The sequence below is a fragment of the Schistocerca americana genome, chromosome 6 (genome assembly GCF_021461395.2).
Source record: "Schistocerca americana isolate TAMUIC-IGC-003095 chromosome 6, iqSchAmer2.1, whole genome shotgun sequence".
NCBI classification, from domain to species: domain Eukaryota; kingdom Metazoa; phylum Arthropoda; class Insecta; order Orthoptera; family Acrididae; genus Schistocerca; species Schistocerca americana.
In genome coordinates this window covers 107583663-107600736 of record NC_060124.1, presented here as the reverse complement: position 1 = coordinate 107600736, position 17074 = coordinate 107583663, and the positions used below count along the sequence as shown (strand labels likewise).

Sequence of the window (17074 nt, the reverse complement as noted above, 5' to 3'; positions counted from 1 at the left end):
CTGTTCTGCTCTTGCCTATTTAGTATCCACAGGAGACTCACTTCAGACTTATTTATCTATTAAAGACATATTTTTCTTGCTACTGCCAGTCTGCATTTTCGATCCTGTGTACTTTGGTCATCGTATCTATTTTGTGCCTCGTTGACTAATCTAATACTATCAGCATCGCCTTTTAGTTCAATCAGAACTACCGATAACCTTAGGAGACCAAGTCATGACAAAACTATTCCATCTGGAGTGCAAAAAGTATGTCAGAGGCGAAATAACCTCAGACTCCATGAAGAATGTGGTAACTCCAATCCAAAGAAAGCAGCTGCTGACAGTGTGAATATTACCGAACTATAAGTTTAAGTCATTGTTGCAAAATATTAACACGAATTCTTTGCACAAGAGTGGAAAAACTGGTAGCAGCCGACCTTGGTGGAGAGCAGTTTGGATTCCGCAGAAATGTAGGAATACGCGATGCAGTATTTGCCTTACAACTTTTCCTAGAACATAGCTTAAGAAAAGGCAAACATACATTTGTTGACTTAGAGAAACCTTTTGACAGTACTGACTGGAATACCATCTTTGAAATTCTGAAGGTTAAAAGGGCAAAAATACAGGGAACGAAAGGCTATTTACAACTTGTTTGGAAACCAGACGGTAGTTATAAGAGTTGAAGGGCGTGAAAGGGCAGCAGTGGTTGAGAAGGGAGTGAGACAGGGTTGTAGCCCATCGCCGATGTTATTCAGTCTGTACACTGAGCAAGCAGTAAGGCAAACCAAAGAAAATTTTTGAGGAGGAATTAAAGTTCAGAGAGAAGAAATAAAAATTTTGAGGTTTGCCGATGACATTGTAATTCTATCAGATACAGGAAAGGTTTCAGAAGAGCAGTTGTACGGAATATCAACAAAAACAAAACATGTGTAATAGAATGTAGTTGAATTAAGTCTGGTGATGCTGAGGAAATTAGATTAGGAAACGAGACACTTAAAGTAGGAGATGGGTTTTTCTATTCGGGCAGAAAAATAACTGATGTTGGTCGAAGTAGAGAGGATATAAAATCTAGATTGGTAATGACGATAAAAACGTTTCTGAAGAGGAGAAATTTCCTAACGTCGAATATAGATTTAAGTGTTAAGAAGTTTTTCTAAAGATATTTGTATGGAGTGTAGCCACGTGTGGAAGTGAAACATGGGGAGGGGGGGGGGGGAGGTAAACAGTTAACAGTTTAGACAAAGAGAGAGTAGAAACTTTTGAAATGTGGTGCTACAGAAGAATGCTCAAGATTAGATGGGTAGATCAAGTAGCTAATGAGGAAGTACTGAACAGAATTAGGGAGAAAATAAATTTGTGGCACAACTTGAGTAAAAGAAGAAAGCAATTGGTAGGACACGTACCGAGCCATCAAGGGATAACCAATTTAGTGCTGGAGGGAAGCGTAGAGAGAGACCTACAGATGAATACAGGAAGCAGATTCAGAAAGATATGCTTACTGTATTGATCTCTTGGTCTCCCTCTACGATGTGTACCCCTCACATTTGCAGGTTGCAGTAGTTATTCGGAGGTGAAGAGCCTTGCACGGCACAGAGTAGTGCGGAGACCTGCTTCATACCAGTCTTCGGACTGAAGACCACAACAACAACAACAACAATGACGACGACGACAACAACGTCCCATTACTGTTGTTTTACCTTTGTTTGTATTCAACCTAATACCTTTTTCAGATAGTATCCATTCATTGCATTTGCTCTTCTAAGTCTTTTGCGGTCTATGACACAATTACAATGTGACTGGCAAACTTCAAAGTTGTTCCTTCTCCCTTTCCAAATTTCTCCTTGATTTCCATTACAGCTTGCTCAATCTACATACTAAATATATAAAATAGTCTACAAGAGTTTCTCACTCCTTCTCAACTGTTGCTTCCGTTTCATGTTCTACGAGTCTTATAACTGCCACCCGATTTCTGTAGAAGTTGTAATTATGCTACGTTATCGATGGTGAAGATTACGAGTCGACCTCACAATCTGCCATTAGTGAGTGCTACTGAGCATTTTACATCCCCTACGATTGCAGCCAAAGATATAATGGGTGTTACAGGATTTCGTCCATCCTTCACTTCCTGTGTCTGCCCAGCAGACGTATTCCTTCAGATCCTCCCATGAGTATTGTTTTTGGCCGTAAGATATTCAAGCATGCCAGCTGCACGTCCTGCCCATTTTTCGGACAATATTTAGTTACCGCAGGAGCAATACAGTTTCTATACAAATGAAGATAGTAACTGTTCTCGAAAGAACAGATATCATTGATGACCGTGCAGCTTCTCTAGAATAAATGATAATTAATTGAAACACTCAGTTGTCGAGAGGTGTTGTTGATATACCTCGATGGGGACAGCTGAAGATATGTGGGCCGACCGGGACTTGAACCCGCGACTTCTGCTTACATGGCAGACGCTCCATCCATCTGAGCCACCGAGGACACAGATGAATAGCGCGACTGCACGGTCATCAATGGTATCTGTTCTTTCGAGAAAAGTTACTATGAGTGGATGGGCAAATATCTATTAGGTACATTACATACGTAGATTGCGGACAGTTGGGAATGTCTCACTGGAAGCTTGCAAGGGGTAAGTCCCTGCAGTCGCACTATTCATCTGTGTCTTCCGTGGCTCAGATGGATAGAGCGTCTGCCATGCAAGCAGGAGATCCCGGGTTCGAGTCCCGGTCGGGGCGCAGTTTTTTAGCTGTCCCCATCGAGGTATGTCAACAACACCTGTCGGCAGCTGAGGGTTTCAATTAATTCTCATTTAATACAGTTTCTTGTCCTTCCCTTTTCTCCAGCCATCGGCATCTCACACAGTACACAAGGATCTTCCACAAGATTTCTTGTTTAAATACTTTTTATAGTCCATCTCTAATAGCCGGTCAAAAAGTTTGCGTTCCAGTATCGGTATGCCAACGAGGCAAAATCGCCGTGAGCACTGAGGCAGTGACCCCACTGATGCAACAGGTTGAAGATTGCCGTTTGGTAAAACACTGTGTCCGGCTGCGTGAAAGAATCGTCGACCCTTCAAGGACCTTTTTAAGATACCGAAGATGTAAGAATCGCATGGGGAGAGATCAGTACCATAGGGCGGGTGCTCCAGTGTCTCTCACTTGAACTGGCGTAACTTCTGCTTTACGACGTTTGCGATATCATGAAGCAGCAGTATCCCTTACCGCACCATTCCACAATGGTGGTTTTCGACAAACACATTCTTCATTCTCCGATGGTTGTCTAGCAGTGTTTGTGGTTTGTCAGCCAACAAAAGTTTAACAGGACGTTGGTGCTGTTTGGACGACTTTGGTAATAACGTCGCCATAGTCCGTTTCCCCTTTTGCCGCGCGCACGTCGTAAAGACATGAATGTCGCACTGATGACTTGCCTGCATGTCGGTACTTACATACCCGCATCGGTATTGCGTTACGTTGCATATATACCGCAGTAACGCCGTCAAACGGGAACTTTTAGGTCGTCCATTGTATATTGTACTGAATGTCTCTGTTACACATCACGCCACTGGATGTATTATTACATAGATAAGGGGAATGTACAGCCGAAAGAACAAAATTGTTCACAACTCTTGATAAGCTCGTCTGTCTTCGGCTGTGCACAACTCGCATCAGTGGTAAAGCAACAAGCACTAGCAACGCTGGCAGAACCACTTGTACCACCCTATTACCAGTTCAAAATGGTTCAAATGGCTCTGAGCACTATGGGACTTAACATCTGAGGTCATCAGTCCCCTAGAACTTAGAACTACTTAAACCTAACTAACCTAAGGACAGAAAACACATCCATGCCGTAGGCAGGATTCGAACTTGCGACCGTAGCGTTCGCGCGGTTCCAGACTGAAGAGCCTAGAAACGCTCGGCCACTAAGGCCGGCGATTACCAGTGTCTGTATCAATGATTTTTATTAAATTTGCGACCGGTTTCGCACCACTTATCGGTGCATCCTCAGGCGCAGATAAGTGGTCTGAAACCGGTCGCAGATTTAATAAAAATCATTGATACAGCCAGTACGGAATTTTCTTTGGAAAAATGTCGATGTTTGGCTGTGGTTGCCTGCCCTAGAAAACAACGGATTACCAGTATGTTTGTTCCCTTCTTATAGTAATGATTTTACTTATAGACCCGTTTGATTTACCGTGATTACGTATATTTACACGCATATTGTTTTATGCTGTACATACACTATAATGCTTACTTTTATCTGTTTGAAAAGCCGAGCCGGCCGCGGTGGCCGAGCGGTTCTAGGCGCTTCAGTGCGGAACCGCACGACTGCTACGGTCGCAGGTCCGAATCCTGCCTCGGGCATGGATGTGTGTGATGTCCTTAGGTTTCTTAGGTTTAAGTAGTTCTAAGTTCTAGGGGACTGATGATCTCAGTGTTAAGTCCCATAGTGCTCAGGGCCATTTGAACCATTTTTTGAAAAGCCGAGATGCTTCCGCTGAAATAAAAAAAATAAGAACAAATCTGTGAAGATAAGTGCTAGCTGCGTGGCAGAGTTTCAGAGTGTGGAAGTGTATTGACATAAACAGGGTTCGTCTCACCGACACAATATTTCTTTTTAACATTGTATTGTTTGTTGATGTGTTGCAAGCGTAACACGAATACAGCCGAGGTATACCGAACATGATGACACTCTGCTCTGCTTACGGGTATGACAAACAGACATGTACTACCAGAATGTCTCGGTAGATGCAGGCCAAGAGAGGTAGCTTCCTAGAACTCGTCCAGTATGACTGTATGAGCGCGCTTCAAGCGGCGGTCAGTTGCAGTCTTCAAATCTTTCTGTGCCCAGAAATGGGTAAAGCGATGGTATTTGGTAGGCTTCGGGGGTCAGTCTTAGAAAAAGTTTCAGCGCCTCAGTAAGGCAACGTGTTAGTTGAGACTTGTATGGAACTTCCGTTTCTAATAGCCGTACACCTCAAGAAAGAGGCCAAATTCCCGAGCTGCTCGCAAACCGCTCGCAACCGCTTACGGGATGCAGGCCATAGAGCCCATACTGCTGCTAATAAAAGGCCCGTCTTTGACGATCATAAAATTTATAGGCTTGGCTTCTCTTAATACAATGTAGACCGTGACTAACACCACTGAGATGCCCTGCTTCCACTGGAGGACAGGACAGGTAGTTTAAGTTGTAAAAAGGAGCCAAAATAAGCGGCTGTTAGTTACACTCGAACATACAACCTTTTATTTGATCAAACATTACAAGAGCCAAGAAAATAAAAAAAAAACAAAGCTTTAGTTTTGGAACGTAATTAGCGGCTGAATGCGCCACAATCTCATGACTTAAGGGCAAAACCATTTTAATTTAAAAACAACTGAAAGCCAATAACTTAAAATCTCAACCAAAATCAGAAATTTAAAAGGCAAAGCCTTAATTAGGCTGAAGGCACAAAGAATCTGGCACCATAAGAGCAAACAACTGAAATTCAAAATCGGCTGAAGGCCCGACACTTAAAACTCAATAACACTAATTTTAAAAATGCCAAAGGCTTTAGGTAAAACAGTTCTTAAATTAGGCTGAAGGCCCAAACCATCTGACGCCTTAAGGGCAAAACAACTTTAATCTAAAAATCGGCTAGAAGCCATACAAGTACAAAAAACAAGAACAAACAAGAAAAGGTACTACACCCAAGGGCCTTCAGAAGTTCCGAGGGTCGGCCTGGAATTCAAACACTAACACTCGCTTAGGTGAGACAGGCAGTCAGCCCAACCACTGTCATTCCGACGACATCCCAACCGACAGACAGTCAATGGACCCACCGACAAGATAACCTCCGCTTCACCCGACCAACACACAATAGGGAGTTCAGTGGAGCAATGTAGAAGGTATTGGCGCCCACAACCAATTATACACTGAGCTGTCAAACTACGCAACGTGCTGGACAGTGACATGATGCACTGCCTGAATTTACGTCAACGGCCAGGGCAGGTAACCGGAACGTTAACGGCTACAAGGCAGTAGATTCCACAGATGCACTTCAATTCAAATAACCAAGTAAAGTTAAACACCACTGGAGGGTGGCTAAAATTTGCCAACTTGAAAACACAAGTTGTTGCTCATGGAAATATCGAAACAGCCAACAACGAACTCCAAACGACACAATGTGATCATTCGTGACTTGCTGGTAGATTAAGTCAAAACTCATCTTTTATGTCCGGGATCGGTGAGCCACGAACCTTGTAGCAATGGGAAAAGCACCACACACTCCGACACCGCATATAGGCCGCCAGCGGGCCAGACCAAACTACGCGCGGTGGAGATTTCCTCGCTGCTCCACGCCAACCGACTAACTGCCCACACAGCCTAGCTGGAAACTATAAGCGTCATGCCAAAGACAGTCCAAGGTGCGGATATCGATATACATCACTGCTGCCACCCGCGGAAAGAGAGGACAACAGCATAATCGTGATAATCGCGGAAGACTAAACACAGAATAGCAACCAAGGTTTAATCTAACGCATAGCATGAGCCAGCCATGGCTCAAACACCTTATATTTTTAGGTGAGTCAATATTAAGCTCAGTGAATAAGGGTACTGTGATGGTCCGTGGGCTACGGCCACGTGAAGAACCTTACGATACGCAGTACGTGGGACAACATTCGCATCTTGGCCGTTTCACATTCTCATGGTGGAGTAGGGTGTCATCAGATAGGACAGGGATACTTCGTGGAATTCATGATCATCTTGCCGCGAGACATATACGTCCATCATTAAAGTACTACGGTGCCGAGTGTGAGGATGGACTATTCCATTGGAGTGATCCAGTTCCAGCTGGACTACTCGCCGGCTCACACGTGTCGAATCGTTCATCAATATTCAAACAACTTGCGGGTATTTTCAGCGAGCGTCGATATTTACGCGTGGTGTACTACCGTCGAAATATCGGCGGTCGCTGAAAATATTACCTGGCTGAATACCCGTAAGTTGTTTGGAAATTGTATACGCCAGGAGAAACTCAGGTCTCACGTTCAGCAATGGTTTTCGCAACACGTCGACGTCGGCTTGATCGACCGGCTTGTCAGAACGACCATTGAAAATTTGTGGGCCAAAGTGAAGCGTCGGATAGACTTATACTGCCCAACACCCGCCCTACGCACACCTGACCTGCTGTGGGACCGCGCGTTGCATACAGTTAGAGACTCTTGGGCGATAGGATATATGCCTCGTTGGATGAGGCAGGTTATTGATGAGAATAGTGGGTGGACCTCATACTAGACTCATCCCAGATGTGAAACTTCCCTCATCTAACATAAATTTATTTTATATTACAATATTTGATATAACAATATGTTTATTGAATGGAAGTCTACGTGAAACCATTGTACTTTAGATTTTATTTTTTGACTTCCTGCTACTTAAAACAAGACACATTTTAATTTGAGAAAAGCGCGAACAAATGAATTTAAATCAAAATAGACATGGTGTCCTAAAATGGTACACTCAGAGAAAACAATATCGAGCTATATAAGAAGTGATAAATGTAAAATAATAAAATTCTCTTCCTTAATGCCTCTTCAATTTTTCCGCGCATATTGTGCAAAAGTACAGTCAGGGAATATAAAAGCTCTTTTTTCAAGTTCACATTCTTTAACAGCCTAAGCATGTCCTGTGCCCATTTCGCCATGAGAAACGACCACTACAGAATATACATTCAGTGTCTTCTTCTTCAGACTGCACACGTGCAGCGCTGTTCTCAGTAAATTTGTTTGTGACTCCGAATGATTGGAAGATTATATTAATGGTGTTTTTTTATCTTTTCCTTTTTTAAGAACAAAACTTTCACTTCTGTTTCGTATGATTCCGCTACAACTTTCTTCTCTTTCAGTGGCTTCAAACGTTATGAGTATGGAGACAATGTTAGCTACTTGAAAGCGCCAGTTGCTGAATCTACCAGAGCTGCCGGCCGCTGATGCAGCTTGCTGATTTTGAAAGCTGGCTAGATAACATGTGGACTCACAATTACTCCGTTGTTTGGATATTGTATATCAAACTCCTGACGAAATCTTAACTCAATGTTTCTACACTGAACAGCCAAAGAAACTGGTACACCTGCCTAATATCATATAGGACTGCGGGGAGCACGCAGAAGTGCCGCAACACGACGTGTCATAGACTCGACTATTGTCTGAAATATTGCTGGAGAGAACTAACACCGTGAATCCTGCCGGCTGTCCATAAATACGTAAGAGTATGAGGGGATGGAGATCTCTTCTGAACAGCACGTTGCAAGGTATCCCAGATATGCTCAATAATGTTCATGTTTGGGGAGATTTCTGACCAATGGCAGTGTTTAAACTCAAAAGAGTGTTCCTGGAGCTACACTGTAGCAATTCTAGACGCGTGTGGTGTGTCGCATTTTCCTGCTGGAATTGCACAAGTCCATCGGAATGCTCTATGGACATGAACGGATGCAGGCGATCAAGCAGGATACGTACGTATCACCTGTCAGAGTCGCATCTAGACGTGTCCCTTATCACTCGAATTGCACACGCCACGCACCATTACAGAGCCTCCATCAGCTTGAACAGTCCCCTGCGGACATGCAGGGTCCATGGATTCATGAGATTGTCTCCATACCCGTACACGTCCATCTGCTCGATACAATTTGAAACGAGACTCGTCCGACCAAGCAATATGTTTCTCCAGTCATTAAGGTACGTCGGTGTTGACGGACCAAGGCGACGCGTAAAGCTTTATGTCGTGCAGTCATCAAGGGTACACGAGAGGACCTTCCGCTTTAAAAGCCCATATTGAAGATGTTTCGTTGAATGGCTGGCACGCTGACACTTGTTGATGGCCCAGCATTGAAATTTGTAGCAATTTGGGCAAGGGTTGCACTTCTGTCGCCTTGAACGATTCTCTTCTGTCGTCGTTGGTCTCGTTCTTGCAGGATCTTTTTCCGGCCGCAGTGATGGCGGAGTTTTGATGGTATACCGGATTCGTAATATTCACGGTACACTCGTGAAATGGTCGTACGGGAAAATCCCCAGTTCATCGCTCGTTCACCGACTATAACACCACGTTCAGACTCACTTAAATCTTGCCATTGTAGCAGCAGTAATAGATCTTGTTGTCTTATATAAGCGTTGCCGCCCGCAGCGCCGTATTTGCCTGTTTGCATATCTCTGTATTTGAATTCGCATGCCTATACTAGTATCTTTGGCCGCTACAACCCAACATGGGCCCTGACTTGGCGGAAGTGTTGCTACAATGTGTGACACGCCCGTACACGCCGATAATGCCCGATGAGGGGCTTAGCCATTTTCAGTGCGAACAGTTTCGTTTCGTCGACTGTACGCTTGGTTGTTCAAATCGCTTTGAGCACTATGGGACTTAACTTCTGAGGTCATCAGTCCCTAGAACTTAGAACTACTTAAACCTAACTAATTTAAGAACATCACACACATCCATGCCCGACGCAGGATTCGAACCTGCAATCGTAGCGCTCGTTCGGTTCCAGACTGTAGCGCCTAGAACCGCTCGGCCACACCGGCCGGCTGTACGCTTGGTACATGACATTAGCAGTGAACCACTCACCCCTATGGGTGCTTTACCTACGGGTGCTGTTCTTTCTCTATGTGGAAAATTTCACAAATTCATCTTGATCTCAGTCCTATGCAGTCACTAGTGTATTTTTCTGTATACAATAGCATTTTCAGCATTTTCGGTACTAATGATATTCTGTCTTGTATTCAGCTGAGATAACGAGAGAGAGGTTACATTTTCCGTACTATCTGATGTTTCATCTTATAGTGTACCGAACAGAGTATGTATAGAATGGGATTTACCTTAGGTTCTTATGACCTCATATGTTACATGGCAAGTAACGTGACATTTTGGTTGAAGAAAAAAAGGCTCAAATTCTGAAAAGGCAGGACTGAAATCATCGCCGGCCAGTACCTTTAAAATTTTTTTGCTTTCCTAAAAAACTTCAGGTGGAACCAAGGATATTTGTTTTTCTCACCGTTCCGCAACTGAACTGGTGCGTTATTTAACTATCACGATGATGTCTGATCGCTCAACTTAACCTTCTATACTTAATATATTCTAAATATCTATGAATTCGATTAACCACAACCGACGATTGGAAATTTACATATTGCCGACAGACCTCTATTCAGAATCTTGTTGCTAGTCTAAAATAAAGAGAAATAGTAAAACGATAAATGGTGCTTTTATAATTTCTTGTCTTTTAAAATGTCAGTGTCTTACTCTTTTGTCTTACATCGAAGCATTTTGATGAGATGTGACGTTTGTATTTTAGCGGCCTGATTTCTTCACTGTTAAGTTGCTACAACTGCATGTATTTTGCAGGGATTAACAAAATCGCAATTGAAACCAAGTTTACGTTGGGAACACATGGAAGGATTAAGAAAAATGTATTTCAGTTCTTGTAGTTAACGTCGCTACTCGTAACTATCTTGCAAAAAACAATCTGGTTTTATTTTATTTCATGTAACTTTGCATTCCCTCCAGTTGTAATGATCAGTTTCTGTGCTAAAGGTAGAGTGCAGTTCGCATTTTTGTTTACTGTGAATTTTTTGTTGTTGTATACAGAAATAAATAAACCTCTAGGATATCACTATCGTAGTGCAGTACACCTCTGACAGAACTGACGGATAAAACATTCAGCCGGCCGGGGTGGCCATGCGGTTCTAGGCCCTACAGTCTGGAGCCGCGCGACCGCTACGGTCGCAGGTTCGAATCCTGCCTCGGGCATGGATGTGTGTGATGTCCTTAGGTTAGTTAGGTTTAAGTAGTTCTAAGTTCTAGGGGACTGATGACCTCAGAAGTTAAGTCCCATAGTGCTCAGAGCCATTTAAAACATTCACAACCCGAATTGCAACTATTAATAAAAATATTCGAACAACGACTCACGTGTGATGCATACTGTAACTGTGTGGACAAGACATGCAATATCTTTTCACTTTCTGTGTTGGAACACTTTATTCCTGTGTCTTCAGAATTAATTCAAAAGTTCTGTAAATACTGAATAATGGAGTTCTACTGTGCTTTTTGAAGTATTTCAGTGTAAAGTGATTGAAAATCACTTTAGGCAATGACATCAAGTAATTTTGATAATACTATATTTTCATTTTTCTATCTATTCATTTGGAGTAAGTGATGAAAGGCTCCGGTAACAGAAGTGTAATTAATGCTGGCTTAACTTTATGGCTGCTGCATTCGTGACTTTTTGGTTTCAAGTATTCTATTAATAAACTGAACATGTTTTTAACTTCACTCGTCTTAGTTTAATCTATGTATTTTCATTATAGTGCTTTGTTAATAAATTGAACATGCTTTTAACTTCACCTGTCTTAGTTGAATGTATGTGACAATTCCACGATTCTCTATTATGAGTAAAATATTCTTCTTTGTGTTACAGTAGTATTCTCTGTCTCGCTATACTGGTGAATTATTTATTTATCTCTCAAGGCGAAATGGAGAGCACTTGTTCAGCTGATCTACAGGAAATTTACTGATAGTGAGAGTAGCAAAAATCTGTGTATGACTGGATTGTGTTCAAAGTCTTTTCACTGTGTGGCTGCTGACTCTTCACAGACCGACGTTTTTGACGTGACATTGTCTCACTTTTACAGAGTTGGCGTGCCTGACTACAAAATGGGCGACTCGTCCACGGCGTGTTTCGGTTGGCTGGCTCTGGTGCTGGTGTTACTTACATTGGCTCCAGGGACCAGCGCACGCAGGGCTGTCAACCGCACGGAGCTCATGCGCCTAATGGCGCAATACTACGGCTACGGAGACGCTTTCCTCAAGACAGATGATCGCGCAATGCCCATTACGAACAAGGAGCGCCTGAAGAAGGTAACGACGTAAGAACGTTAATGTTTTGAAAGTTGAGACATTCATCTCCTTCATAGGTTTCTTTGAGCAAAAGGCGAACACAAAGGAAGGACCAGGAAGAAGAAGCGTCAGTGTTAGATTATGTGATGACAGGCGCTGGTCATATTCACTAATGATTACATATTGGTACCATAATACTGAAACAATATTGGACAACAAAACACTATAGTTTTTCACCCCACAAAGACATATGTCATGCCGGTATATTTTCAGGAGAGGGGACCCCACAGCACTTCAGTATTTAAAAAAAAAAGTCATGATTACTGATACGAGATGCCGATATAATTCTTTACTTAACAACCAGTTTCGTCGACAGAGTATCATGAGGTTGTTAAAAGCATTTACAGCTCCATATTATCATAAAATAAAACTTCAGATAATAAAACTTCAGATAATAAAACTATGAATTTGTCACTGTTGTCCCATCACAATATAAAGTACATCGTCGATTACAGTAGCACGTGAGGCGTCAACCAGCTTTCCTGTTTCCGAGATACTCGTTTTCTGGCGCTAGGCCATATGAATGACCCCTGTGTCAATGTATTCATGTCAGCGGAGTTCCCTATTTTCTGTCGGTATTCACAATAGAGTGATTCCATGTTTGTCTATGCTCCTCTTATGTACCGTGTGTTTCAAAATGAATACCGGATGTGTTTCAAAATGAATATTGGGCGTCTAAGGCTTTGTAACATTTATTGCATACTACTTACGATTACAAATAATCACATGAAACAGCGACTCAAACAGTTTAACTTACAAGTGTTCAATGAGAACACTATTCGTCACATGGGACACACAGAGTAGATAGGTAAGGTCTTCTCAAACCTTGATCAATGTGTTTTAAGTAATTGCTGTAACTGCTGCTTCAGTTCTGTTTCTTAAGTCGGATGGATCAGCTGGTAGCAGAGACGTACACACACCCACACGATCCTTTATGAACACCCAAAGGCAAAAATCGCATGCCATCAGATCAAGTGAATGTGGAGACCATGTGCAGGAAGCTCTGTCTTCTGGCCCCCTACGACCAATCTGGTAGACAGCTACAATGTCTTTTAACTAATCACTGACTGATCTATACCAGTGAGGCGGTGTACAATGTTGCTGCCAAATAAAGTTCAAGAGAAGAAACACCAATTACAGTTGCTTCTACGAAAAAGAAAGGTAGCCTAGGTTGTCCCAGGATACGGCAAAAAAATCTTCAATTTAGGGGAGTCTTGCTGCAACTGTACCATCTCGTGGGGATTAGATGACCTCCAATATGCGCAAATTACGTGTGTTCAAATTTATGTTCAGGTGAAATGTCGATTCATCGCTGAAGACGACATGCTGCAGATAATCTTCGTCGTCATATAGCAAAATTTTGTTTGCAAAGGTGCTACGTAAACTGCAGCTATAGACAATAGCATGCACACAGGTATACAAACAAAACAATTTGACTTGCTCTTTCATTTGATGTATTGTTCACAATTGTAACTTGAACGTAATCAATGCTACAAAGCCTTAAGGTAAAAAATCTCAGTGGTTAAGCAAGAACCCAAGATCAGCAAGTATGAATAGAAAATGATTACTGAGTTAAAGGTCAGCAAATTGCAAGGTAAATGCCCATTTTTAGCAAGAATAGGCAGTAAAAAGTTGTGCTGAATAATTCAAACACTGTTAGAAAGGTAGAAAATTTTAGTGACTTAGAAGTAGTCAAAGGGAGTCCCACAGTGCTCATTTTTGGGTCCAGTCCTGTTCCTTATATATGTGAATGACGAAATGATCTTCCACCACTTAATGTTCAACAGACAGAATTGGTACCTTTTGCAGATGATACTAGTGTTATAATAGATCCCATTAGAGAGAAAGAAACAGAATAAGTTGTCAATAATGTTTTTCAAAGAATTATTAAGTGGTTCCATGAAAAGGGACTCACCCATAGTTTTGAGAAAACGCACTATATTCAGTCCTGTACAACAAAAGTTGAGTAGCACACGAACAAGAGCTGGTAAACAGGGTAAATATTCCAAATTTTTGGGTGTACTTATTGATGAAAACGTCAACTAGAAGAAGGTTCTGAAACAATTAAGTTAGCTATTTTGCATCATATATTTGCTAGTCTTGGAAACTAACGAATCAGCCAATAATTATTGATTGCACAAAAGCGAGTAGTAAAAATAATAACTGGTGTTCTCCCGTGGTCGCCCTGCACGTTCCTCTTCAAGGAGTTAGGTATTTTATCTAAACCATCACAGTATACTCATTCTCTAGTCAATTTCGTCATAAATGATCGACTACAATTTGAGAAAGTGCCATCCATACCTACTACCCTAGAGAAAAAAGCGACGTTTATTACACATTACTGTAGAAGTCAGTGGCTCCGAAACGAGTTCACCACACGGCATCAAAAATGTAAAATAATTCGTCTAGTAACATAAAATACAAAGCAGTTTCAAATCTAACCTAAAATCATTTCTCCTGGTCAACTACTTCTATTCCATGGACGATTTTCTGTTCAAAAACTGGCAGTCTGTTAAGAAAATAAAAAATAAAACTTGTTTATGTGTGTCATTACGTTAGTAGGACTAGAAAATAATGTGTTCATTGCTATGTGTACATATCCTATAAACTTACTCGCACCATATTATTTCTATAAGATAGTCGTTCAAATGGTCTATGGAATATGTAACTAACTAACCAACTGGCGCATGGGGTTGCCATTACAGTAGGACTATTTATACCATCGAGAGCTTGAGGCAGGCAGGTCATCCCACTTAGCGAAATTCACAGACACCACATACACACACGCACACATGCACGCACGCACGCACACATACACACACACACACACACACACACACACACACACACACACGTATATATATATATATATATATATATATATATATATATATATATATATATATATATAAATCATTGGTCATCCTCACCTTATATACGAGACTTGTCCAGAAAGTAAGTTCCGATCGGTTGCAAAATGGACACCACAGTGAGAATCCGATGAAACTATGCACAGATGTGTTGGGTTGTGTCTCTAGTATCAAGACGCTCTTTTCAGTTGTGAGCGCACTGTGAGCGAGTAAAGGTGCCTAGAACAACGATGTCTCCCGCCAAGTAGGAGGGCTCACTGAGACGCTTCGCCTTAATGAATGCAGCCCACCTAACACAACTGCCACGCACTTCCAACTTCATGGCGATTCTCAGCCGCACTCTGCAGGGGCAGTGAAGACGCTCCTGCAGCCTTTTCGATGGGAAGTGTTCTATCACCCACAACACAGCCCTAATTGGCTCGTCCTGAGTATCATCTCTGTTCACATGAAACGCTCCGACAAATGTCTAAGTCGGAGCGGCGACTAAGAAGTATCTGGAAAGTGTAGCTAACTCTTGCAAATAAAATGTTTCTGATTTTCGCTGTGGTTTCCATTTAGCGACCGATTGGAACTTACTTTCTGGACAACCGTCGTATATATGCATATAACATTAAGGCAAGGACAGCCAATACTTCAGTGCAGTTGCAGGCAAAGCTCGAACTCTTTTGGGAATCGACGAAATACCGCAAGTAATCAGGCTAATGAGCAAGGTGCAATACACTAGTGGCGTGTGGATGAGTTGAGAATTTGGCTGTGACGGGAGGCGTGATAGGGTAGTCTGTGCAGTTGCGATGACCACTGTGTCCAGGAGGTGCAATGTTCAGCGCATCTGCATACTAAGCAGGAGACCGAATTCGAATCCAGGTCCGGCACAAATTTTCAACTTTCCTTATCGATTTAAGTCAATACCCACTGGAAGCCAATGTCTGTGATTTCTTTGTGCATTATTAATTAATCAAAAATACAAGCTCAATGTACACAGCTGCCTGAATAACACGATAGCACGATCAAAACTGTGCGTGCTTGTGTGTGACGAAGCGACCCGTGGCGTTGCAGGACTGGTGCCGGACGGAGCCGCTGGTGCAGAAGGTGCGCGACGAGGGCTGCGTGTCCAAGTCGGTGGTGACGAGCTTCTGCTACGGCCAGTGCAACTCGTTCTACGTGCCCAAGGTGCACGCGTGGCGCGCCGGCCGCCGGCCGCACGACTACCCGCCGGCGTTCGCCTCCTGCGCGCAGTGCCGCCCCAAGAGGGCCGCCTGGCTGTCCGTCACGCTGCACTGCCCCTCCTACACCACCCCCACGCCAGGTACCGTCGCCGCCTCTCCTGCACACTTGCTGCGCCTCCTATTAAAACTCACAGCCGGAGAGGCAGTGGTCGATGCGTGAACCTATTCATTAAAGGTGCGTTTAGACGGGCACCATTTTACGTCATTTATGGCCGTGATAGCTTGCCGCCATGTTACTGGTAGGTTTGATCATCACGCGAGTGTTACGGAAATGCTTCAGGAACTCAGGTGGGAGTCTCTAGGGGAAAGGAGGAGTTTTTTTCGTGAATCGCTACTGAGGAAATTTAGAGAACCAGTATTTGAGGCTGACTGCGGTACAATTTTACTGCCGCCAACTAACATTTCGCGGAAAGACCACAAAGATAAGAGAGATTAGGGCTCGTACAGAGGCATATAGGCAGTCATTTTTCCCTCGTTCTGTTTGAGAGTGGAACAGGGAGAGAAGCTGCTAGTTGTGGTACGAGGTGCCCTCCGCCACGCACCGTATGGTGGATTCCGGAGTATGTAGGTAGATGTAAATGTAGATGGCTACACTGGATGGCAATTCTGCGGTATGGCTGGGCAATATTGCTGCTGCCGGAGTGGCCCAGCGGTTCTAGGCGCTACAGTCTGGAACCGTGCGACGGCTACGGTCGCAGGTTAGAATCCTGCCCCGGTGATGGATGTCTGTGATGTCCTTAGGTTAGTGGCGTTTAAGTAGTTCTAAGTTCTAGGGGACTGATGGCCACAGAAGTTAAGTCCCATAGTGCTCAGAGCCATTTGAACCAAGTTAATTCCCATAGTGCTCAGCGCCATTTGAACCATAATTACCAATGGATTGCCGAGGGGATGCCTGTGTTATCCGCCAAGGATAGAGAATATTTCATATTACAAGGCACTTTCTATATCTTTCCCTGTCTGTAAATGCTTCTGTCAGACTCGCACTTTTGTTTCTGACTTCTCTCACCGACAGAGCTGCAATCACATGTCTGAGCCAAAACAATATCGTTTCACCTGAGCTCGAAAATTTTCTCG

General features: G+C 43.0%; 1 protein-coding gene across 1 annotated transcript in view; it reads left to right on the top strand.

Annotated features, from left to right (window-relative positions):
• The window catches only part of LOC124619996, a 65279-nt gene extending 49119 nt beyond the window's left edge, over nt 1-16160 (top strand). Inside the window, exons 3-4 of the mRNA XM_047146661.1 lie at nt 11640-11865; nt 15831-16160. Of these exons, the coding sequence (XP_047002617.1) occupies nt 11640-11865; nt 15831-16160 (556 nt within the window). The remainder of the gene's footprint in view (nt 1-11639; nt 11866-15830) is intronic.
• The last annotated feature ends 914 nt before the right edge of the window (nt 16161-17074 follow it).